Source organism: Indicator indicator, chromosome 5, assembly GCF_027791375.1.
Source record: "Indicator indicator isolate 239-I01 chromosome 5, UM_Iind_1.1, whole genome shotgun sequence".
NCBI classification, from domain to species: Eukaryota; Metazoa; Chordata; class Aves; order Piciformes; family Indicatoridae; genus Indicator; species Indicator indicator.
In genome coordinates, this window is record NC_072014.1 from 4,344,909 (window position 1) to 4,371,321 (window position 26,413).

Below are 26,413 nucleotides of genomic sequence, written 5' to 3' on the forward strand. Positions count from 1 at the left end.
TGATCTTGCCAGGGTGTTACATAGCTGAGAGAATATGTTTTAAATACAACAAATCTTGAAAAAAGGCAGCAAGTTAAATGTGCTCTTAATATTATTAGTATTAGTACTGTTAGTATGTGAGGAAGAAGTTCTTCCCCATGAGAGTGGTGAGAGCCTGGAATGGGTTGCCCAGGGAGGTGGTTGAGGCCCCGTCCCTGGAGGTGTTTAAGGCCAGGCTGGATGAGGCTGTGGCCAGCCTGATGTAGTGTGAGGTGTCCCTGCCCATGGCAGGGGGGTTGGAACTGGATGACCCTTCCAACCCTGACTGATTCTATGATTCTATTATTAGTATTAATGTTATTAGCATTATAATTATTTATTTATTGTTTAGGGGTTTTTACTCGGTATTTTCCAGTATACCTGAGTAGGAATATCCCATGTTTTAAGAGATGCTGAACAGTTATCTCTTAAGCCAAACCTGAAATATTAATTCAACACTCCTGAGAGATGGAAATGTAGGACCTCAGAGTCTACTTTTTTCTTTAAACAGTGTATACAGTACTCCTTCTCAGCAGCCTCCAGAGTGAAGTGTAGATCAGGGCTACTTACAGACATAGTGTAGAAATGTGTGGCATGTGCTGCCAGAGAGAAGCTTCAGCTGCTGCAGCTAAGGCACCAAAGAAAGTAGCATCCAAACCAAGCTTTAGGTCCATGAAACTCTCGTGGAGCAGCAGTGCCTAAAGACTACCTGCATGCCAGGTTGTCATATTCCTGTGTTCTGAATAAAAGGATCCAGGTGGCTATGGAACTGGTGCTTTAAAATTTCCATGGGAATAGTTTGGCCAAATGGAATTGTATTTAAAGGTGACAGGTTGTCCCTGTGCCTGGCTGTACAGTCTCTCTGATGCACAGAATGCAGGGGTTTGGCATTGTCTAAGTAATAGCCTTAACATGCAGACTAGTTTTGCATAGATATTTTGCCTTTGGCTTGTCAATCTCAGTTTTAATCTATTTCAGCACCCTCCTGTCTTTAGTGTTGAGTTTATTCTGGCATGACTCTGCCTCCTTTGTGTCTCACAGCAGTGAAGAAATGAATCATTCAAAAATAAATATGGCTGTAGAACTACAGTCATGGTTGAATTTGGGGTTTCTTGGCTTATCCAGGATTTTTTTTTGAACCCTTCCAAATTCCTGGGCCTTTACTAATGAAATCTCTTCTGTTTTCACACTCAAGGATGAGAGTTTTGTTAGTCATATTAATATTCAGTGTATTGCATGCCAAGTTTGTTACTTATGAAAAAAAAAAACATATTTGAACCTTGGGGATTGGACTAGATGACCCTTAGAGATCCTTTCCAACCCAGACCATTCTATGACTCTGATTCTTTGATCACAGCAGGGTTTTTAGGTTGCCAAATAAGTGATCAGGTATGGAACAATTAGTAACAGACAAATATTAGGGTTTGCATCTTTTAATTTTAGCTACATGTCCTGTGCACTCCAGCTCATAGCTTATTGTTGTAGCAGCCTTACCTTAAGTGTGTCTTGTGAACCTGTCTGTATCCATACATCTGCAACAGAGAACTGCTTGTCACCAGCTTTTCCAGGTGTTAACTGTGATCCATTTCTGGCTGTACAGGATGGACTGAAAATGGAAAAAATGATAATGCTGCTTATGTGTTGGAGAGTTCTAGCATGTCTCAGACTCTGAACTGCAAATGCCATTTGGTGCCAGGAGCTGGGTGGTTGGTTTTTTGGTTTGTTTTTTTTTTTTTTGCATGCTGATGGTTGTTTTTAACTTTTTGGAAAGTGTGGCTCTTCTCTGCATGCTGAAGAATTCAATATTGTGACCTTTTTTTCCTGTGAAATATTGCCCTAATGTTTATTGTCCTTATTGTAGGCAGGCAGTGTGACACCTAAATCACCCTCCACTGACATCTTTGATATGGTTCCCTTTTCTCCCATATCCCCTCAATCATCAACACCTACTCGCAATGGTACACAGCCTCCTCCAGTACCCAGTAGATCTACAGAGATCAGTAAGTTTTGGAACAACTGACCTAATTTTTACTTACATTATGATTATTTCTTTTTTTTCTTTTTAAGTAAAGCATCTTTAAAGAGTTACTGACATTTTGCATGAAAAAACAAATACAGATTCTTGTTGCTCGCCTTCAATAATGCCATTTCGTTTTTATGCCATCTTCCCAAAGTTGTTGATGTTGCTGCTAAGTTACCTTATAAAGAAATTTATTTACTTGCTGACACTATTAGATAAACAGTTTGAAGGAGATTGGTGGGGGATTGTAACTCACCTTTTCTTTTACAGTATCTTTCTTTGTACTTCAAGAAATACTTTTGCTCCATGTTAGTTCTTTCCTTGTCAAGGCACAGTTGTAGCATCCAAAGTCTACATTTCTGGGCAAGAGTAAGTATGGTGATGGTGATGCAAGAGAGAGCTGAAGAAATCCCTCAAGATGTAGACTGTCTTGGAATGCTTTTTTTGATACTTATTTCCATATCATCTGCAGCTTTATTCTTCATTTGTAGTTGATGAACCTCTCCAGATGTGAATTACTCCATAAAGACCTTCAAAAGATGATTAACAGTAGCAGTTTTATTTTCCAAAGGTTTGAAAGCAGCTAGGGTAGGGTTCCTGGCTTCACTGGAAATCTTTTAAGAGAGCACTAAGTATTTTTAAAAGCTTTGGAAGTCCCATGGGGAAGAATACACAAGCAGTGTTAGAGGCTGTAGAACAATCAGTCTGTGCACAGTATCTTCTGTTTCTGATGCCTATTTTAGTATGGGAAATGAACACTTATGTTCCTGCCTGCCACCATATAAATCCACATTTGAAGAGCTTCCGCCTGTTTTTGGGGAATGCTGCTAATATGTAGAATTTCCAGTTCTGAAGGAGCTCTGCGTAATTCTACAACTGCATTATAAAACTCAGGTCAGCAAATGTCTTCCTCAATGTCATATCCTACTTTCAGTTCCATGGCTCAGAATCACTGTCACCCTCCAAGAGAGATTCAATAATAAAATCTGCTCTTCTTTAGGAGAGAAGATTTTAAACTAATTGAGATTAAATTATATATACCATATATATATATATTAAGTTATATACCTTTTCAAAGGATGTGTTAACAGAATTTAAAAGTATTCTCTTTAGAAGAGTTAATATTTAACTATTCTTAAATAACTTAATAGAATATCAGAATACTCTAACAGAATATTAGAACAGAGCTGTTCTATTAAGATAATTTTTATAGCTTTGTAAAGCAAGAAGAAAAATAATTCAAAGACAACACCCCCCCCCCTTGAAGAACTTTGGGTTTGTTTGTTTCAAATTTGTTTCTCTGAAACTACAGACAGTGTCATAAAATCCTTCCCAATGTGCAAATTGACCATCAAAGATAATAACTCAAATTATAGGACAAGATTTTTGGTTTTTTACTGTTGCTCTTGTCCTGCTTCACTTCCATTGAAATTGTGGCTATAAATCTTGCAGGAGTCAGCAGTCAGTGCTGAGTGCTCTTGAGAATCCCAGCTCTGTATGGTTTGGTAGTTGTTTAATCTGTGGGTTTGGCAATATAGAAAGGACTTTAAGTTGTTTATTCTGGGATATGCATGGTTTAAAATAATTGTTTCTTCTGCGTTTCATTCATTTGCATTAAATCAAGGTGATGTAGGTCAGAGACGTGGCAGTCAGTCTCTGTGAATTCTCTGTGCCTCCTCAGTGTGCCATGCTTCTGAGAAAGATTACAGAAGTACATCAAAGACTACATAATTTTGATCTCTCCTCTTCCTGTCTGTCATGGTGGTTTACATGTTGAAAATTGTTGCTTTCATCAGCTATTAATGCTTATGAAGCGTTGGTATATTGCACAAGTATCATTTCAAACAGAAGAGAACTATTTTATCATCAAACAAGTATCATTCAAGCTGTGTAATATTACATGAAAAATGGGCAGTGATATGTTGATTTATATTGTGTTACTGCTGGTGCTACAGGCAAGCTGGCATTTCTTTCTCCAATACAAGTCAGACTTGTGGCAACCAAGAGGAGCTGATGTTTGGAGTCTCCCATTTTCTGAGGTCACAGGATGTTAGGGGTTGGAAGGGAACTCTGAAGATCACTGACTCCAACCCCCCCAGGACCATAGAATCTAGCACAGGAACACATCCAGATGGGTCTTGAAAGTCTCCAAAGGAGGAGACTTCACAACCTCTCTGGGGAGCCTGTTCCAGTGCTCTGTGACCCTCACAGTGAAGAGGTTCCTCCTCATGTTGAGGTGGAACCTCTTGTGCTGTATTTATATCCATTACCCCTTGTCCCATCACAGGGTGCAACTGAGCAGAGCCTGTCCCCTCCCTCTTGACACCCAGCCCTCAGGTATTTATAAATATTTATTACATCCCCTCAGTCTTCTCCTCTCCAGACTAAAAAGCCACAGAGATCCCAGCCTCTTCTCATAAGGCAGTGCTCCAGCTCCTTAATTGTCCTCTACTTTATTTGTCACGGCACCGGAGTGGCTTTTCTCCATCATTTTAATGAAACTGCAGGATGATTTTGTTGGATTTTGTCACTTCTGCAACTTTTGCCTTCCCCATGTTCAGCAGTAAGCAAGGAGAAAGATGGCAGAAGACTGTGCCATCTATTTGCTTGTGTCGGTCTCAGCTGCTGCCTTTGCCTGAGGTTCATCCGTCTGTCACCTAGGGGTGGCACTTGTGCTGCTGAAGCAAAACTTGCTTTTAAAAGCCAAAGCTCATCTTGCTGATCATCAGGCCCATTTGACAAATCACCCAAGCATAACACTGCACAGGAAAGACAAGCCTCATTTGCAGGAAACCAGGAACAATACCAAGGGCCTTGGATTCCTCCAAGACTGAGAGCTTTGTAGGTGATAATTTGCAGCAGGATGAGAGTCCAGCCTTTTATAAAGAGAAAGGCCTAGTGTTAGAATTTTGCTTGCTAGCTCTCCTTTGGGTATGTTCCCCAGAAGAAAATGGGAGGTTCTGAACGGTATCTTTTACTTTTTGCTACCTCACAGTACAGAGTTCAAGAAACACAACGTTCTAATACGGGAAGAATGCAATGCTGATATTTTCTCAGGAAGGCAGGTAACTGCAAAGCATTAAAGCTTTAATAAAAGAGAGAAGATTCTGGACATTTGACCCCACCTGGAGTGTACTGCATCCAGTTCTGGAGCCCCTGTTACAGGAAAGATCTGGACATGCTGGAGTGTGTCCAGAGAAGGGCCACAAGGATGGTCAGAGGGCTGGAGCTCCTCTCCTATGAGGACAGCCTGAGAGAGTTGGGGTTGTTCAGTCTGGAGAAGAGAAGGCTCTGAGGAGACCTTATTGTGGCCATCCAGCATCTGAAGGGGGCTACAAGAAACCTGGGGAGGGACTTGTTTGGGTGTCAGGGAGTGATAGGACTGGGGGGAATGGAGAAAAACTAGAAATGGGGAGATTCAGATTGGATGTCTTGAAGTTGTTCTTCACCATGAGGGTGGTGAGAGACTGGCAGAGGTTGCCCAGTGAGGTGGTGGAAGCCTCATCCCTGGAGGTTTTTGCAGCCAGGCTGGATGTGACCCTGAGCAACCTGAAGTGTCCCTGCCCATGGCAGGGGGGTTGGAACTTGATGATCCTTGAGGTCCCTTCCAACCTTAACAATTCTATGATTCTATGACATTTTGAGTTCTTAATCCAGCCATACACTAATATGGGTTCTCAGTAAATGTCTGCCCACTACAGACTCTGTCAGTGGTAGCAAATAGATTGATTTTATCTATTTTAAAGGAGAAGGTGGCATGCTTGTTGGACAAGAAGTTGCAGATTGGACAAATAAATATTGTCTCTCTAGGTAATAATGACAAAGAAGTGGTTTTTCAAATACAAAAGCCCTTTCTAGAATTGTATTTCTACTCAAAATGTTGCTGGGAGATTTTTTTTTTTTATCACTAAGTTTGCACTTCCCAGCTTGCAGGCCAAACACGAATATTGCAGCCTAGTATAATAATTGCTTAATTGAACAGTTGAGCAATGCATGGTGAGTGCAACCCCAAATGCTCCTGCCTCATGGAGTAAGGGATTGCAGACATTTTTATAAGTCCCCCCCTTAAAGGACAGAATTAATTTTATTTATTTTATTTAAAGGAGCAGGTTTATTTGTTTCTTGTTGTCACAGCTTTATTCTCATGTCTCAGAAAAGAACTAGAGAAGAACATTCTTGAATGGATCAACATTTTTTTCCACTCAAATGCACCTGGAACAATCTAAGGGTCACAACTGGCTGATGTAGAAATCTGCTCCAAGTTGTTATCTTTCCAGAGATATTTAAGGGCATGTTGTCAGGATAGTGGTGGAACCAATTTTTTATGCTGTAAGAATTCCAAAAGAAAAGAAAAAAAAAAACAAAACCAAAAAGGAGTAGCCTTTAGCTAAGGGGAAGACTTTCTGGACTCCACTACCTCAGCTTATTCCAAATATTTTCACGGGTGCTTGTCTTCAGTGTGATTAATTTTTATTTGTCATCACAGCTGCTCCAGGACATCTGGGGAAAGCATACATCAGCATAACTCTGTTCCTGGATGATAGCTAAGGTAAAGAAGCTGGGGATGCAAAATGCAGCAGCAAAGCCAAATATTTGTGAGTTTGTTTAGTGATTGCTCATTCTGAGCTTATTACAGGGTGCAAGTTGCTGCCCTCCAGGATGACATGTTGTCCTCCTGAATGTCGGCTAAGGCACAGAAACAAGGATTTATTACCTGCTCATGTACTTCTGTGGTTTGAGTTGGGGATGTAAAACATCAGCATTTCATGGGTCTGAATTTGTTGACCGAGTTCCCAGGCTGTGAATTTATTTCCATCCAGAAAGGAATGGAAAAGGAAATGATATGTGCTGGGCAAAAGGATCCTTTACAAAGGTTTGCTGGTTGCTGAGTATTGGAGAAAGAAATGCCTGCCTGTGCTGCAATTATTTTGGGGAGTGTGCCAGGTAGGATATTCCTCTTACAGTTAATCTTCAAGCAAATACTCTAGCCTGAAATTAAAAAAAAAAAAAAAAAGACTGATTTATCTCTTCCCTGCTAAAGAGGAGCCTCCCTGAGAACACTTGAGCAAGCACTTGCAGATGAGCTTATGGAGATCCCGTGCAGCTCTGCAGTGACTACATTTTAGTATCCATCCCATTTCACAGGTTCTTCAGCTTCTGTTCAAAAGTGAAACACTGATGATGCTATGGAAAATCTTTCATGGAACTCTCTCCTTCCCTGACTCTTTGCAATGTAATCTCTTCTACAAGACACACATTTTAAGGGCAGAAAAGCAGTTGTACTGTGGACATTTTCAGGTGTTTACTGAAATGGTTTGTAAGTTATATTGTAGTTCCCCAAATAATGATTTTTCATAGAAACTCAGCTAGGAAGTACTCCTTTATTTTGAATTTGATTCTGTGCAGGGTTTATTTGGCTCAGTTACTTAGAGTAAGTTACAATGATTAGTTTTAAAGTCTGCCTTCAATAACAAAACATAAAGTGATCTTTCACCTGAAAGCAGCTGATGCTCAAGGAGTTAAAGCTTCTACCATTTTCCTGCTGAGCTCAGAAGTGCTGTCATTAGTAAAAGCCTACTAATAGGGCATGAACACGGTACTATCCATAACAGTGGACAAAATGCTTGCTCTCAAAACCAGTGAGAAGTCACATTTCAGTACTGAGAAATGCAAGAGCTTTGTGCCTTACTGCTTTTTCCTAAATACATTCCTTGAATGTTTGCTAAGGCTTGATGTTGAAACTGGCTGCTTTTAGCTGTTTGACCACACAGAAAACTGTCAGCTCCTTTTAAGGCTAAAAAAAAGAATCTATGGAGAAGGAAATTTAAAAAAAACATTAGCAATAATGGACCTACATAATGAACAAATAGACTTAGGAGCATAAAGCACAATCACATTTTGCCCAGGAGAAGTTAGACTGAAGGTCAAAACTGATGCACATCTGAAAGTTACTTGGTAGGAGCATCAGGGCATGCAAGGACACTGTGTTATATTGGAGCAGACCCATTCTGGCTGTGAAAGAGGGAAGGAACGAGGTAGATCCTAATTTTTACATTATATTGTCCTAGTTAAAGTCTCTTTTGCATGCAGGTGGTCTGCTTCTGCCAGGAAAAACTAGTTTAGATTTTTTTTTTCCCTTGGCTCAAGGGAGCTTTTGGAATAAAGCTCTCTGGTCTGGGCCATCTCCTGGTCCCATGTGAAAGTTTGTAGCTGTTTAAGCCACACTTTTAAAAACAGGTGATGAATCCAAGTTCCTGCTTGTTTCTGTGCTTTGTCATGGGAGTGAATGCTGGTAGCTGCTAATTATTTTGAATGCCTGTTATGCAGCCTGATAACACCTAATCAATCAGGTCAAACCCCTGGAGACTGACTTGCACATGTAGATGTTGAAGAGCCTAGACAAGTACAAATCTAAAATTCTGACTCCAAGGATGTCGAAGTCAAGACCTTGATTTAGCTCTATGCATGTGCTTCAGTATTGATAACACAACTGATAACACTGTAAGGTGGATTTTGTGTCAAGTAGTCAGTTGTTAGCCTCAATATCTTGGATGTTAAGGGTAAAATGTTGTGCTTAAACTTCCAAAGATCCTCATGGCCCCTTTTACTCTCATGCTCTTAAGCTAACATTCTTCTAAGGTAGGTAGGATGCTTACCAGATTTCTTTCTGAACATCCCAGAAAATTAGGAGAAAGGATCTCAAACAAAAAAACCTCTGACCATTGGAAAGCCTACTACAGTTAAAAAGTGAGACGCTTTATGGTACAGAGGGAAAGTAAGTGGCTTTTCATGGTCCTGTGCCTTTTTCATTCTTTCTTTCTTGACTTGCTCTTACCCAAGAGTTTTAAACCCTGACAATTAGTTGTAGTTACTCCCAGCTGTGTGTTGGAGGAACTCTTATCAAATGAATGCCTTGCCTTCCATGAGGAAGAGTAGTTGTATGTCCTTAGAAGGATATCCTTAACAGACAGGGGTCCTGAGGACTGGTTGGTTTGCAAGAAGCTGTTTCTGATACAATGCTGAGACAAAATGTGACAACAGATGTCCAGGTGTTCCCTCCTCATTTGTGAGACTCTTTATACACATCGATTCCAGAACACACTTCACTAGGAGATGCCCTCTTCAAAGTGCAACAACCTCTTACTGGAGCCCTCAAATTCCTCTAGAAAGTATCAGTACACATGAAAGCTAAGTAGAGGCTTAAGCAGAAACCAGAAGCATTCTTGGAAAAACAAACTAATTAACCTAATCAAGCCCCGACTTTCGATTTGGAGCTTACTCAGTTGCATATCTGCAGGTGCTCTTCTCTGCTTGTAACGAGACATGAGCTGACTTTTTCAAAGCACTGTTGCCATAGCCTGTACCTTTTCTGTTAGTGACTAATTTTTCTGTTGTTGCAGAGAGAGACCTTTTTGGAGCAGAACCTTTTGACCCTTTTAGCTGCGGAGCAGGAGATTTCCCTCCAGACATTCAGTCCAAACTAGATGAGATGCAGGTAACTACTAAGCTAACGCTTGGGCAGCTGTTTGTGGCTCTATGACTTGTTCTTGAAATGCATGTGTAAGGTATTTGGGAAATGCATGCACAAATACATAGAAAAACAAAATATTTCTGGTGATTCCTCTTGTAAGTGTATGTCATGGTCTTGGAGCGGGAGTTTGATTTTGCTGGAAGATCCTTACATAGTGTAAACAGGGACTCCTCCACTCAGGTAGGTTTTCTCAGCAGTGTAATGGAAATAGATACTGCTGCTTCTGCCTGGGAAGGGACTGAGTAAGCTGAAAGAGAGACCTGAGAAGAGAGCCCTACAGACAAGCTGATCTTGTTTCTTTTCAGTTCCAGCAATCACCTCCATCCCAGTGTGCCCCATCTTTCCCTCAGTGCCATCAGTCTGGTTTTTCATAGCATTGGCTTAGGCAATGTAGATGCTTAAAGAATCACAGTATTTTTTTTGTTGCCTGCCTTTAAAACTGCCCTGACTCTTGCACTCTGAACAATTGAATTGATTCAAGAATCCAAACTGATGTGGTTTTAGCAGAAAGGATTCTCAAACACTCCACAGTATCTATTCAGTTACTGACCCAGTTTTGAAGCAGTTCTAGGAGAAAGCCTTCAAGTTTTGGAATAAATCACTTTCATTAGCTAGACTTTTCCAAACTGCTAGCTCCTCTCCAGACTGCTTATCTGTTTATATTTTCAGCAGCCTGCCAGCAAAAAGGAAGGCTGAAAGTACTGGGAACTTGAGTTTGTAGGATCCTGGCTCCTCAGCAGAAAGTGCTCCCAGGACTTCCAGCCCTCTTGTATCTCATGAGCCCACAAAGTGTAAGAGAGCTACCTCCTGAGCCCCTTCAATCCCTCTTTTCAGCTTGGAGAGCAGCAGAAACAATTCAAAATAAGGTTTAAATGCTGGTTAATTTTCCTGAGTAAAATCTTTTAATTCCCATTTGTTGTAAAATTTTGCTTCCTGTGTCAGATTAGGACTGGCAAACTCCACTCATTGTGAAGTAAGATATGTAAACTCTTGCTTACCTCTGCCCTGGCTCATATCATTCCAGATAGCAGCTAAAAGCCAAAACTGGCTTCTTTGCAATGCCAGTAAAAATATTTGTGTTTTGTGAGTGCTGTGATGTTATTACCAAGCCCTTTAGACAAACCCCAAAACTTTTTAGCACCTCACATTGATGTTTCCATTGTCTATGGACTGCTTTAGGAAAAAGCCTACTGTGACACCTGTGGCTGGTGTGAAAATAAGTAAATGTCACACATCAAGGGTCCTTACTATAGGTCATGTTTGGACAAAGCTTTTAATCGTTAGCATTTAAGGCTGCAAGGTGCTATTGCCTCATCAAACATCAGGGAATGGAACAGCAGAAATCTTTATCAAAGGTTTTTGAAGTCATGGAATGAAAAATTAGTATCATTGTTTGTATTGCTGACCTAAAATAACAGATTAAAAACAACAACAAATCCCCTAACCTTGATGTCCTATTGCAAAGAGGATTGCATCAGTCCAGTATTCCTCCCTGCAGATACAGGTTGTGTTTTTTCCCAGCTTTTTTGCTGTGCTTTGTAAAGTAGCCTCACAATTAGAGAGCCTGACATATCATATAAACTAGCCTCACAATAAGAGAGTCTACCATAGCAGCCTTAGCATGCTCTGACGTTTCAACTGAAGATAATTAGTGGTTCTTTATGTGGGCACAAAGCTTGCTCCTCTGTAAACCGGTTTAGAACAAGAGGAAAGCTAACAAGGTGTGAAAAAGAAGTGTTCTTCTAACTTTGGCCAAAGCAAAAGCCACCTGCAGTTATTTCACTTGGTGGTTGGTGCAGAATGCAGATCGAAACATTTTTTTTTTTTCCCTAATGTCTCTTTTATCTTCTCTTGCTTCCCTGCGTGCCCAGCGTCAGCGATGGTTGGTATCTCTTATTTTAATCATGGTGTTTAAAGCATTTACCTTGAAGTGTGCATGTGGTCATGTCTGGTGTCTTTTAGTTTGCTGTATATATGTGTACATTTGTATAAAATTGTAGTGTTTCTGTTTTATATAGCCAACTGTGTAAGTCCAAATCCATTTTAATTTATAGAGCCCTACAATTTGTAAGGTATGGACAGCTGATTTTAGTGGTCTTTAGTCTGCCTTATCAGCTGCTAACACTAAGCCTCTCCCCCTCTGCTCCACTCTGGTGAGACCCCACCTCCAGTTCTGGAGCCTCTATTACAAGAAGGATCTGGAGGTGCTGGACTGTGTCCAGAGAAGGGCCATGAGGATGAGCAGAGGGCTGGAGCCCCCCTCCTCTATGGAGACAGACTGAGAGAGTTGGGATTGTTCAGTCTGGAGAAGAGAAGGCTCCAAAGAGATCTTATTGTGGCCTTCCAGTATCTGAAGAGGGCTACAAGAAAGCTGGGGAGGGACTTTTTAGGGTGTTGGGTAGTGATAGAACTAAGGGGAATGGAGAAAAACTAGAAATGGGTAGATTCAGATTGGATGCTAGGAAGAAGTTCTTCCCCATGAGGGTGGTGAGACACTGGAACAGGTTGCCCATGAAGGTAGTAGAAGCCTCATTCCTGGAAGTTTTTGCAGCCAGCCTGGAAGTGGCTCTGAGCAACCTGCTGTAGTGTGAGGTGTCCCTGTCCATGACAGGGGGGTTGGAACTTGATAATCCTTGAGGTCCCTTCCAACCCTGACAATTCTATGATTCTATGATTTTCATTGCTGTTTGGTTTCTATTATGTTCCAGTGAAACTTCTGATTTTCATTATTGACTTTTCATTAGTGAAATGGTTTAAAGCAAAAGCTTTGACACCTAGATTTTTGTGTCAGTGCAATCACATTACATGTTTTTATTTGGAAATAATTATATAAGCTTTTGCAAAGAGCAGAAGACAGCTGTGCTCAAGTCAACAGTTGTTAGCTACACAGGAAGGTGAAATTGATGCTGCAAAAGGTAAAAGCATAGGAGATGTAATGTTAAGAAACGTAGAAGTATACACTTCTTCTCTGGAATGCCAAGTGAAGGAATCTGTCACCTTCACATTGTGGAAGTGCAGCTGAGTTCCAGCAAATATTTATTCCATTAAATATGTGTTAATACACAAAGGTGAGCCGTTTAGGAACACATCTAATAGTTCAACCTACAAACTTGTTCTGAGAAGGTTTTAATCAGCTTAGCTTACACCTAAGGTGGCAAGCAAACTGTCTCGGTGCCAGGCAGCCGCAGCCTGGTTGGAGCAGCTCAGTGCAGGCTCTCATCCCCTCTCTGGTGTCGGGCTCTGTCAGGTGATTCAACCAACACACCACAGTCAACAGAAAAGCTGTCTTGGCCTCTGTATGTGCACTGGAAGCTGGTGTGCAGGGAAAGAGGGCAAGGAGAGCACAGCCCAGCAGAAGGGTCGATGCAGTATACACTCTGAAGCAGTGGGTGCTTGTCCTTTGCACCTAGTCTTCTGAACTTAATAAGATCAGATAAAGCCTCCTGACCCCTGGGGAGAACATTTTTGTATTTAAACTTTAGTGAGGATCCAAATTTCACACTTAAGCTCTTTCTGTTCCACGTCTCAGTCCAATCTCTGATGATCTATTTGGAGAGCTCAAAACTCAAACATGTGCTGAGATGTGACATTTACAGCTCAGGCCTCTCTCTGATGACTGTCCAACTTCCTTATTTCACCCCCTCCCAGCCTTTATGCTGAAACATATTTTCATCCTCTATTTTCACTGTATCCAGACATTAGTAAAATGAATGTGTCTTATTTTCCCAGAAATCTTGCAGCAGATCATGAATCATACCAGCAACAGCTGCTATACTTTATTAAAATCTCAAGGTAGTTAATATCATAAAGCTTCCAGGAGCTGCAAACCATTCTCCCTGTGTGCCCTGAAGCAGTCAGCAGCCTTGTCATGTTTCCATTTGAAAGAAGTTATGCTTAGCCCTCTAAATTATCTTCTCAGAGGTGTGTAAATTTGTCAGTGGCTCATTGGCTTTGTGCTAACTTACTGAGTGAAGTCACTGTGAAGCAATGAGGTAACCTCAGAGTCGTAAGGTTGACTTTGGCGAATTTATCATTCAATAAAATGGAAGTTCTTTGTCTTTTACTGGATTTTAACCAGGCTAGTTCAGGTCTTACTATCATACACACAAAAGGAGTTTTAGAAGAGGGATTACTTTCTCTAGTGAAAAGCAGCTTTGCTGCCCTCTTCCAGAGACCAGTCATATCCCTTAATACAATGCCATTCTTTTTTTTTTGGGTAATTGAGATGTTCAGTCCTTGTGTTAAATCACCTTGAAAGTGAAAACATATTTGAGGCTGTCATCGTGAAGGATATGAACACAGAAAGCACAGAATCACAGAAACATTCAGGTTGGAAAAGACCCTCAGCATCACCAAGTCCAACCCAGAACTCTACTCTACAAGGCTCACCCCTAAACCGTATCCCTAAGCACCACATCCAAATGACCTTTAGACAAATCCAGGGTTGGTGACTCAACCACCTCCCTGGGCAGCTCATTCCAATGCCTGACCGCTCTTGCTGGGAAAAATTCTTCCTAATGTCCAGTCTAAACTTACCCAGTCACAGCTTGAGGCCATTCCCTCTTGTTCTATCACTTATTACCTGTGAGAAGAGACCAGCACTGACCTCTCTACAATGTCCTTTCAGGTAGCTGTAGAGAGCAATGAGGTCTCCCCTCAGCCTTCTCTTTTTCAAACTTAACACCCCCAGCTCCCTCAGTCAGTCTTCATCAGATTTGTTCTCCAGGCCCTTCCCCAGCTTCTGTGCCTCGCTCTGCACTGGCTCCAGCACCTCCACATCTCTCTTGTATTGAAGTGTCCAAACCTGGACACAATACTCAAGGTGTGGCCTCACCAGTGCTGAGTACAAGAGGACAATCCCCTGCCTGCTCCTGCTGGACACATTTCTAATCCAAGCCAGGATGCCTTTGGCTTTCTTGGCCAGCTGGGCACACTGCTGGCTCCTATTCAGTTGCTTGTGCATTAGAACCCCCAGGTCCCTTTCTGCCAGACAGCTTTCCAGCCACACTGCCCCAAGCCTGTAGCATTACTTGGGGTTGTTGTGATCCAAGTGCAGGACCTGGCACTTGACCTGGATGAAGCTCATCCCGTTAACACATGGCACTGTGTAGGTACTTCATAGACTTTTCTGATCCCACTCCTGCCCAGTTCCAGGGGTTGGCCCTCTTCTGCATTCTCTGAAAAGCAGAAGATTGTGAGATTTCCTGACCACATGATGAGCTTTTCAAGTGCAGGGAGCCATAGCACACCTGTTTTCTAATGAACAGCAGCATGTGATGCTAAGAGCTAAGAAGCTAAAATGTCTGAATTTCACAAGGCAAAAAAAATATTTAAAATGCTGTATTTTAAAATTATTGATGGAATTTTTATATATATATATATATATATAGTATGCTGTGTGTGCCAAGTGCTGACTACATGTGCCTTCTAAAAATAAAACAGAAATATTCTGCCTAACTCACTAATGGAGTTTGCTAGGAAAAGACAAAAGCAAATCATAATTTACAATCTGCTCAGTCACTCCAAGTGACTTCATTATTATTACAGCTGTGAGTACTGGGGTTTGGAGTGGGCAGGATAGTAGGAATGTGCTGTGTGATGGATGCTACAATAATCATACAGCAGCTTCAAGTAGGAGCCATAAGGATAAATAGGAGCCACAAGGATAAGTTGGAACCAAAAGGATTGAGGGGTGTGTGCAGTTCAGGTGTATGGAGAATCTGTGTTCCTGGAGGCAGACATAAAGCTCCCAGTGTTCTGCATTGCTGTCAGATCTAGAGCAGAGGATGCTAATCCTGTTGTCTGCGTTAATCACAGTTCAACTGTGTCTGGATATAGAGGAAAATCTTCTCTTCAAGCCTTGTCTTCCCACAGCTTGCTTGTCTACAACAATTGCCCCATGTTTGCCAAAGTATAGTTTTGGAGATTCCAAAAGCTATTTAAGAATTTGGAGTTGTTTTGTCACATGTGAGAGATTAGGAAAGGAGATGGCTGTGGGAGATCCGAATTTTCCTGATCTTGAGAAATTGGATTACAGTCACCTTGCCAGAGAGTTTGCTGGACAAGGATGTTCTGATTTTTTTTTTTCCTTTTTGAGGGTTGCATTTAATTTAATAGGAGTATTGTCTGAGGAGATAGAGCTTTCCTTGATTTATACAGCTGCTCACCTCTTGTCCTCCAATTAAAAAGTCATGAGGGAAAAAAAAAAATCAGTATTTTTAAAACATTTTTTGTACTCTTTTAAAATGCCCAGATGGTTGTCTAGAGTGTCATGGTTTCCTCTTTGTGTTGTTGGGCTTTTAGTGACCCTGTGATTGACATGGAAGGTTGAACCTACTTTTAACTGAAGTATCTGGACACTTGGTGATGATGGGGTTTGTGTGATTTAAGGGGTGAACTTTGACATGCTGAGTCCCTGCTATAGACAGCCAGGTACATGAGGCCAGTTTTAGTTAGGCAGATGCTAACACTGCAGTTCCTGCCACTGTGGCAGGAGGTTTTACTTCCTTTACTGCCTGCAGTAGATTTTTTTAGAGCGGGTCCTGTGTTGACAGGACAAGGGATGATGGTTTGAGACTAGAGGAGGGAGATTTAAAAATGGAGAGAGGGAAGAGGTTCTTGACTCTGGGGGTGGTGCTCTGAGAGGTGGGAGATGCCCCATCCGTGGAACTATTCCAGGTCAGGTTGTTGGGGCTCTAGCTGCATATATCCCTACTAACTGCATGGGGGTTGGAGTAGATGATCTTTGAAGATGTCTTCCAACCCAAACCACACTGTGATTCTGTGATTCTCCAGTCCACAACTGAAAACAGCACCTGGCAAGCACATCACTGTTTTCTTTTAGAACAGATGTTATGCTAATGAAGGTAAAAGGCTTTTAGAGTAGCTATGATACATAGAATGCAGGATTCTTTTAATGGGTTAACACAGATCACATTGCAAATAGGTGAAAATGTGACTGTTTTAAATGTAAATTATTACAGCTTTGAAGAGGAAGAGGAATAAATGGGGAGGGAAAGCAATACAGACTGAAAGAGTTGGGGGTTATTCAATCTGGAGAAGAGAGGGCTCTGAGGAAACCTTGTTGTGGCCTTCTAGTACCTGAAGGGGGCCTACAAGAAAGCTGGGGAGGGACTTGTTAGGGTGTCAGGTAGTGATAGGACTAGGGGAAATGGAGAAAAACTAGAAATGGGTAGATTCAGATTGGATGTTAGGAAGAAGTTCTTCACCATGAGGAATGTGAGACACTGGCACAGGTTGCCCAGGGAAGTGGTAGAAGCCTCATCCCTGGAGGTTTTTGCAACCAGGCTGGATGTGGCTCTGAGCAACCTGATGTAGTGTGAGGTGTCCCTGCCCATGGCAGGTGATCCTTGAGGTCCCTTCCAACCCTAACAATTCTGTGATCTGGAGTGAAGCTGCAGAAGGAAAGGTGAAAGAGATCATTCTCCTTCAGGAAAGTTAGTTCCAAGTGATGTCATAATAAACACAAGTGAAGTGACAAGTGACAAAATACCAGCATGAAAGGAATGAAACAAAAACGGAGCCCTCTCCCACATGATCAACATAAAAGATGTGTGCACTTCCAAAATACACGATCTGATTTGCTCTTGGCTAGCCAGGGAAAGAGCATGGGAAGTGCAGCTGCAAAGAAAGACCAACAAACAGGGCTTAAACGTTTGGAAGAAAGATAAGAGGATGCTGGCCCTGAAGGAGATGAGGGTTTGGTGAAGGGTTTCCTGGATTGCTAGGAATGAGGCTGGTTGTCCTTGTTAAACCAGTTGCTGTGGCTCTTCTACTATTGCAGTTGTATCAAGCATCCTCAGGGTGAAGCACAAACTATTCCTTTTATCTCCTCCAAACTGAATATGGCCTTTAAATACTTCCAAAAGATTTCAGACACACTGTAACTTTGCAATTGAACAGGATGGCTGTAGGACTAACTCTGCATTCTCCTTCTATGTGAGCAGTTCTCCTGTAACTGCAGTTACATCAATTAGTAGTATCCTGTGGGTAAATGAACAATGCCTGTTCATAACAGGATGTGTTTGACTTGGGACTGCAGGTACTGTTTGCTTGGAACACCTTTTGCATTGAATGCTCTTTCTGCTAGCCCTTTGAAAAACACAGATTAAAACCCTGAATCAGACACCCCAGTGAGCTTGGGCATCACCATGTCACCCAGGTGGGGCAGACTGGAGTAAGCTTACAACACAGTGCAGCTACTGGCTCATCATCTTGTAGCTTGGATATGCCTTTAGGAAAATTGCAACTTTTACTTGGAAAATCTCAGATCATTTAGTAACTGTTGCCAGAGGGTTTGTTTTGTTTCTCAGCATTACTCCTCTGATGGCAGTAGCTGGTGAGGTTATTAAACGTTCAGACACTTTAGAAATCTGAGCCTGTGGTTTAAATTTGTTTGCAATTAGTCTGGTTTGACTTGGGGTTTATTTTCTAAAACCAGAAGGTCTGCTCTTGAGCTACTGCCATGTCTCATTAGAAAAGGCTTGAGTTTGTGCCCAACCCTGAGTCAAACTGCTTTACAGAAAGGTGTCTTTTGTTCACAGGGTGTTTGCTTCCTGACAGCACGTTATTGATCCTATAGCAGGTGATCAGCATTCTCTAAGTAAATTGTATGTTCAGACAACATTGAACTGAACATTCTGACAGCTGCCACTGGAGTTGTTTTTCTCATGATGTTTGTGATAGCTTTACAGTGCCCTCACCTAGCAGAGCAAAATTTCCTTGATTCAGAGGTAGCTTTTCTCTGAAAGTCAAGCCGCAATTATTCAGTTTCTTTCAAAGCAAGAAGAGAAGTGAAAAGAAGAGCACTTTGCCTATATTAAAAGTGCTGCTGTTATTTTGGAACTGGTGTGCAAGATAAGTGCAGTTTGCAAACCAAACACAGATACTTGTGGAACGCATTTCATGAGGAGAAACTTCTTTACAGTAAGGGTGACAGAGCACTGGAACAGGCTGCCCAGGGGGGTTATGGAGTCTCAGTCTCTGGAGACTTTCAAAACCTACCTGGATGCATTCCTGTGTGGAGTTCCCTGGGTGATCCTGCTTTGGCCAGGGGGTTTGGACTCTGTGATCTCTGGAGGTCCCTTCCAACCTTTAACGTGCTGTGATACTGTGATTTCAATAGAGGGGATGGTAGCTTTTAGCTCATAACCTTTTTTGTGTTTCTGCGTCAAAACAATGTGAGTTAAAAAGAGGAATTTTGGTTGAAAATGTAAAGAAATTATTTCTGCTTTCTACAGGCTCAGTGTATTTTGTTTCACTGAGCTACGTGTCTTTAAAGTGCAGTTTGATCATTTGCAGTAGAGGGAGTATGATTTGATTTGGCTTCTTAGTGAAGCTCTGCTGGCAGCAGGCTGCAAAGCATAACACCTGTCAAAGTCAATGCACTTTCAGTTCTTTCAAGAGAAGGGATTACTGAATGTGGCAGACCCTCGGTACTAGTAAAAATGACCATAATTTACCTCCATCTTTAAAGTGTTAATATAGTAAACTCTTTGCTCACCTAGCCCTCATCCTTCCTGCTTGTAAATGGTGCTAAATATTACTCCAGAGCAACACAGTGTGCAAGTCAAGCTTGTCAGTTTTTTTCTATCAATCTATTTGTATGAATATTCAATACTTCTCTTCTGTCTTGGTTTCTTCAGTTTATATACAATATTGCATTGTTTTTATTGTGTGTGACACATCCCTTTTCAACTGAACCACTAAGACTTACTAAAAATCAGCTGTCCAACTGACATAAATGTCCACAAATTCACTCTGAAGGACCCTTACGGTTTATCTGCCTAAAGATGGAAGTTCACATCTAGATGTTCTTTTCTTAGAGAGTCTGATCCTCCAGGAATTACTTTACCTTGTTATTAATTGTGTCTTGTTTCATTGCAGGAGGGGTTCAAAATGGGATTAACTCTTGAAGGCACAGTATTTTGTCTTGACCCACTAGACAGCAGGTGCTGATGCCAAGAAACTAAATGTGAAATTCCTACACAGTGTTATTTGGTTGGTTTGAGTTGGTTGCTTGGTTTTGTTTTGTTTTTCAGTCCTGACCATGTATTCACAGGTATCCACGTGCCAAAAATTGCCTTTTTTTTTCCCAACATGTAAACTCTTGTGAGGTCTGCTTCTGTAAAAATCCAACTTAGTTCCACACTTACCCTGTACAAATGTAAAAAAAAAAAAAAAAAGAAAGAAAAGTTGTATTTGTTTATGAAATATGAATTAAATTACACCGTTGTGTTTTTTCTGTCACATTTTGCCCTGAGTTTACTACACTGTAAGACTCTTAGCCTGGAGAAGTCCTTCAGAAAGCTCATCTTGCATACCTCTCTCTGTTTGCAGATGTGCAAGCATGATTCCTACAGAATACTTTACCTGGCAGCATTTGGAACTTTTGCTTTTTAAGCCCTTATTTAATATTCACACAGTAAAATGGTTCATATCTACTACAAAAAAAAAGTTCACATCTGGGTGAAAAAGCAGAAAATACTGACCCTGAATATGCTTTAAAGGTAAATTTGGATGCCATGGAATTGATTTCCATTACTATATGTGATTACTATACTGTATATACATTATTAGTTTATGAATCCAGCAGATCTTTAGGTCTTGAATTCACGTTTTGGAAGCTAACAAATTGTGATCTGCTAATTAGGCTTTAAAGAGCATAGGACATCTGCTGAATTGCAGAATGGACTCAGTAACTGCCCTTTGTTTTGAGATGTTAGAGCTGAACTGCAAAGTATGTAATTTGGTATTCATGACATGATAACCATGACTTTAAAAGATTAGGAACTTGAATTTACTTAGGAATTTGAATCACTGTGTGTGTGTAAGCAGCGCTCTGTTTACTGGGCTCAACTCTGTAAGTTACTTTCAGCACCTGAGTGTTTACAGTCAGACTCCTGTTTTTTTTTCGCTGCCTGCTTTAATGTTCTGTGTCTTACTTCAATTTTTAAGCTTGCTTCAAGAAGTCAGTATTAGTAAGTCCTTCATGCCCACTTCTTGTTCCTGTTACCCTGCCTGCACATCAAAATGTTCAGCTGCTGCTGAGTCTAACTCTGGCCTGTCTATGCAGACTCCTCATTACTCTTTAACATGAGCAATAAAATACCATCTTAGAACTGTCTCAGAAAATAAATCCTTTAGCCTTTGGATGCCCAAACTCAACATTACTTCAGTTTAAAAGCTTCCAAAACTCCTTAAGATTTTTCCCCTTCAAACAAACAGATGTGGAACTCCCTCTCCCCACTCCCCCCAAAAAAGTTCAGATTCATTTTTTTTTTTCATTTTCACATTTTTTAAATTTTCAGATTTTTTAAATTTTCAGATTATTTTTTAAATTTTCAGATTAATTTTTTTAATTTTCAATTTTGTTTCATTTTCAGATTAATTTTGTTTCATTTTCAGATTAATTTTGTTTCATTTTCAGATTAATTTTGTTTCATTTTCAGATGATTTTTTTCTTACTATTTTCCTTAGAGATTTTTTGCAATAACTAGTGGTTTTACCCCTTAACAGTTAGAGTTTACACCAAAAATGTGTTTTGCAAATTCATCATCATCATCGCATCTATATCTTTATGTACATATCCTTGTTCAACAAAGTACTTCTGCATATACCTTTGGGGAGTCCACTGAAACGGATGGGATTACTCCTTTGCTGAGGTTGACATATGCTCAGGTACTGTGCTGAATGGGGGCCTTAACGTCCTACATGACATTAGTCTTCCTCTCTCTTACTCTGTCTTCAACATTCATATAGAGTATTATATATAAATATATATATATATATATAAAAAATATATATAAGATCACTAACTAATAGAGTAGTCTATGTTTCATAAAGAAAGGTCTTTATAATTTTGTTTGTCATATGGTATTTTGGAATTTGTATAATGAGGATGTTTAGCAGCCATAGCAATGGCCTTTTTTTAACAAATAGGATTTGTATTTTTCTTGTATTTTAAAAGGCTTTACCTAATAAGCATCTATTTAGTGGCCATTTATTATCAACGGTAACACTTAAGGTAATATTTGCACCTTTGAAGGAGCCTTTTTTTTTTTCTTGTTACTGATTTTTATGAGAGCTGACTGCAGCTGGCATGGTTACACGTTGCATACCTGCTCAACCCGTACAGAAACACTTCAATCAACACAGCAAGTGCATTTTTAAGGAGAAGGTGATGTGTGCCGATCAGAACCTGTATTTCTATGTAATCTCCAATGTCTGTTTAATTTTGCCTAAAATAAATGTTTTTAAATAAACTGTGTCCCAGAATACAGCCTTCATTCGGGGGGGTGGGGGCGGTGCTCACATGTCGGGCAGGATCTACCACAGAGAGCAGTTGTGGTAGTTTGAGGCTGGGTGCCTTTAACGTGCCACAAAGTTGAAGATCTCCAGGAGGTCCAGAGTGTCCAGGAGGTGGACCGCAAATGTCTGTTTCATTCTGGTCAGTCCTGCATCCCTATAGAACTGGTTGCAGTTTCAGGTTCCTTCCCTTTTCCCTCTCTCTCCCCTCCCAGGAGGACGGAGAGGCTCTTGTGTCTTGTGGGGAAGGCCTGGTGTTGGCCTTGGCAGTGCTGCCAATTGGGCCTGGGGAGCAACCTCTCTGGGGCCTGGAGCTGCCAAGCCGAATTTGTGCTGCGTCACAATAGTGTGGTGTGGAGGGTAGAGAGGCTGGGGGGGGAGGGAGGGCATGGGGGAGGCTTGGATTTGTTGGCCTGGTTTTAAAGGAAGGTTTGTGTGAAGCTTTGGCTTAATGAGCTCCTGTGTTAGGGCCAGACTATGGCTTTTTGTGCTTTGTACTGTCTTGTGTCGGCCGGGAGGGGGCCCTGGCCTCCGCAGTGGCGAGGGCACGCTGCTCTCCACTCACACCCTGCCCGTGCCACCCCACCCCACCTGTGCTGACAGGCTGGGCTTTGATCATCCTTGAGGTCTTTTCCAACCTTATCGATTCTGTGTAGTTGTGAACAGCCTTTCCATTGAAACTTTCCAATCCTGTCCTGCCCTTTGTGTGAGTGTTTTTCTTTTGCCTCTTTTGGGAGAGCTCAAAGAGCAATTTCCTGCTCTAAACTAAGACGGTGGTTTAGTGCTGAAATGTAGCAAAGCATGGCCTGAAGCTGGGCAAGGGGACATTTAGGTTGGATGTTAGGAAGCACTTCCTCAGGGAAAGGGGAATTAGACACTGGAATGGACTGCCCAGGGAGCTGGTGGAGTTGCTGTCCCAGGAGGTGTTTAAGGAAAGATTGGATGTGGCACTTAGTGACATGGTCTGGTTGATGTGGTGGTGTTAGGTCATAGGCTGGACTTGATGATCTCAGAGGTCTATTCCAGCCTCAATAATTCTGTGATTCTGTGAAAGTCACCTTACATGCTGGAAAGAATCTGATGTCAGCCAGTGCAGAATAACTGATGTTTGACCTTTCTTATTGAGCTGGGTCTAATCTGTAATCAGCAGAGAAAAACCTTGTTCTGTATTAGGCTGCCTAATACTAATGAGTAGGGAATAACTCTCTACACAGTGTTCCAGGGCTCTGGGACCCCACAGTAAAGAAGTTCTTCCTCATGTTGAGGTGTGACTTCCTGTGCTGTAGTTTACATCCATTGACCCTTGTCCTGTCACAGGGTGCACCGGAAAAGAGCCTGTCCCCTCTCTCTTGACACCCAGCCCTCAGATATTTATAAACATTTATTAGATCCCTTCTCAATCTTCTCCTCTCCAGACTAAAAAGCCCCAGGGCTCTCAGCCTCTCCTCATAAGGCAAGTGCTCCAGTCCTTGTAGCCCTCTGTTAGACTGTCTCAAGTCCCTCTTGAACTGGGGAGCCCAGAACTGGATGCAATACTCCAGGTGGGGCCTCATCAGGGCAGAATAGAGGGGGAGGAGAACCTCCCTCAATCTGCTGGACATATTCCTGTTAATCCACCCCAGGATCCCACTGGCCTTCTTGGCCACAAGGGCACATTGCTGACCCATGCGAACTTGTCTGTCAGGTCCTTCTCCACAGGGTTGCTCTCTAGCACATCATCTCCTAACCTGTACTAGTGCAGGTTATTATTCCTTCCTAGGTGCAGAACTCTGCACTTACCCTTGTTGAACTTCATTAGGTTCCTCTTTGTCCCACCTCTCAGTCTGTCCAAGTCTCACTGAATGGCTGATGAGCAGATGATCTTTGAGGTCCCTTCCCTCCTAAACCATTCTATGAATCTGAATTGTGGAGTCTCCTTCTCTGGAGACTTTGAAAACCCACCTGGACGTGTTTCTGTGTGATATAGTCTGGGTGATCCTGCATTAGAAGGAGCATTGGACTAGATGATCTCCAGAGGTCCAGGAGTGTTGGAGTAGATGACCTCCACAGATCCCTTCCAACCCCCACCATTCTGCCATTCTGTGACCTTTTCTTTCCTGTTTCTTGCTTCTTTAAGCTGTGATCAGACTGCTGATTGTGCCGACAGTGGCTGTGTAACTTTGTGGCTGTGTAATACTCGGCGGTGGCTCCACTTGGCAGCTGCTTGGCTACAGCACTGGCATGTTGGACCAAGCAAAACTCCTCGCTTTCCATTCTGGTTTTTGTATGATGTGGGCTATTTTTCTCTCCCAACCTGTGTATTACACTGTGCTTGAGTAAGCGAGCTGCTTAGGTTAGCATTATTCTGAAGTCAGGAAAGCTGACACATGGCAAGTTTGTCTGTTTTCTCTTTTTAACCTTTGCTAAGTTGCTGACCATCATTGCTGGATATTCTTGTCTTAACCTATTGACTTTAGATGGCTTTGTAAGTGGCTGTCTTGTCCTCCTGTGTGGCAGATGTGATTTGTGCTGAATGTCTAATTGGTCCAGTCGCTCAAATTGGCAAAGATCAAATCCTTCAAATGGCAAAAGGAATTCTGTTTCATTTTGGCTTCACTTATGGAAAGGGGGAAAGGAAAAAGATAATTCTCCCACTTGCAGAAGTGTGGCTGTTTAATCTCAGAGGTGATTGCACTTGCCAAGGAATTGGGCAGGCTCTGAGACTTCATTATGATGATTATTTTTTAATTTATGGAACTAAGCACCATCTCACCCTCCCTGAGCAGTTGTGCTTCACAAAAGAAATCTCTTCTGCAGAGGAGTGTCCCTGCCAGAGAATTCTGGTCAAACATCCAGAGCTTCTATTTTCATTACATCCCACCAGTTACTAGTGTCACCCTTTGGACACCCTCTTAAGACAAGAAATGTGTTAATCATTGCAGGCAACCTCTCCAGTTGCTTCATTTGACTCTTTGGGATCCTGTTGCTGCTTTTAAAATCAGAAGTCAAAACAAAATGAACCTGTGTACCTGGCCATGTGTTTTTAAAATACAACCAAAAATGCCTGCTAGTGTTTTGGGCTCCCCACTTCAAGAGAGACAACGACCTGCTGGAGAGAGTGAGGATGGAGAGCCATGAGGATGATTAGGGGACTTGAGCATCTCCCCTGTGAAGAGAGGCTGAGAGCCCTGGGGCTGTTCAGTCCGGAGAAGACTGAGAGGGATCTGATCAATGTCTGTCAATATCTGAGGAGTGGGTGTCAAGTGGAGAGGGTCAAGCTCTTTAGGGTGTTGCACAGTAATAAGACAAGGAACAAGGGATACAAACTTGAACGAAGATGATTTCACTTCAACAGGAGGAGAAACTTCTTTCCAGTGAGGGTGACAGAGCACTGGAACAGGCTGCCCAGACAGGTGGTGGAGTCTCCTTCTCTGGAGACTTTCAAAACCTGCATGGATTCATTTCTGTGCAGACTCCCCTGGGTGATGCTGCTTTGGCAGAGGGGGTTGGCCTTGATGATCTCTGCAGGTCCCTTACAACCTCTAATGTGATTCTGTGGCACTTTTGCTGTGTGCAGCCTTCTTGAGGTGCTTCAGCATTCAGTGAGTGTCAGTGCACAGGTTAAGGACACTGCACGTTTATTAATGCATTCATCAAACCAAAACACTTCCTGGACCTACAAGGCTCTTTCAGTGGATTATTGTGGATATTTGTGTGTGATGAGGTAAAGGTCTTCAAGCATATTGATATGCGATGTACTTTTTTTGCTCAAGAAACTTCTTTAGACTTATTTTTTATGTAATTTGAGATAATAAGCCCTGCAAGCTGAGTCTCCTACTGTGAATTCTGGAATGGATTGAGCCTATTTTAAGGCTGATATGAATGACAGCAACCAAAATCACTGTATTTAAGTCTTTGGACTTTTGTTTGGGGTTTTTTGTTTCTTTTTTTTTTTTTTTTACTTTTCCTCCACATTTTTTTACTATTTCAGCAAAGCTTATGCTTATGCTAAGTAGTAGATTAGGAAGGAAATACTGGAGCAGAAGGGAAAAGAAAATGTCATGCCAGTATCACACAACTTATTAACGTTCATTTGTTGTGTGAAACGTAACTGATGTGATAACTTCTCTTGTTCTGCCCTTTTGTACCTATCTCAGGGTTGCATGTGGGCTGCCAAGAAGCAGAGCTGTCATGTTTGCAGCCCACAGGAGCTGCTATTGGAGCCATTTGATCTAGCCAGAAGCAAAGAATATTTTTCATACTGCCTGTAGCCTCGTTGCACAGAGTAGATAACTCGGTGAGCCTCTTCCAAGAGGCCTGCTTGTCTCAAGCTCCAGCTTCCCTCAGTACAGGAAGGATGTGGACCTGATGAAGAAGCTAAGGTCCAGAGGAGGGCCACAAAAATGATCAGGGGATTATAACACCTTTTCTACAAGGACAGGCTGAGGGATCTGGAGTTGTTCAGCCTGGAGAAGAGAAGGCTTTAGGGAGACCTAAGAGCAACCTTCCAGTACCTGAAGGGGGTATAGACAAGGATG

At 41.8% G+C, this 26,413-nt stretch overlaps 1 protein-coding gene across 2 annotated transcripts in view; it reads left to right on the forward strand.

The window, feature by feature from the left end:
* GULP1 (GULP PTB domain containing engulfment adaptor 1) overlaps nucleotides 1-19,739 on the forward strand; it is a 134,107-nt gene extending 114,368 nt beyond the window's left edge. Inside the window, exons 10-13 of one of the 2 annotated variants that reach the window (XM_054380942.1) lie at nucleotides 1,880-2,018; nucleotides 9,439-9,533; nucleotides 11,441-11,451; nucleotides 19,476-19,534. In XM_054380942.1, the coding sequence (XP_054236917.1) occupies nucleotides 1,880-2,018; nucleotides 9,439-9,533; nucleotides 11,441-11,451; nucleotides 19,476-19,497 (267 nt within the window). In that variant the 3' untranslated portion in view covers nucleotides 19,498-19,534. Of the gene's footprint in view, nucleotides 1-1,879; nucleotides 2,019-9,438; nucleotides 9,534-11,440; nucleotides 11,452-19,475 lie in introns of both variants that reach the window. The other variant, XM_054380943.1, reaches the window with a different exon arrangement.
* The last annotated feature ends 6,674 nt before the right edge of the window (nucleotides 19,740-26,413 follow it).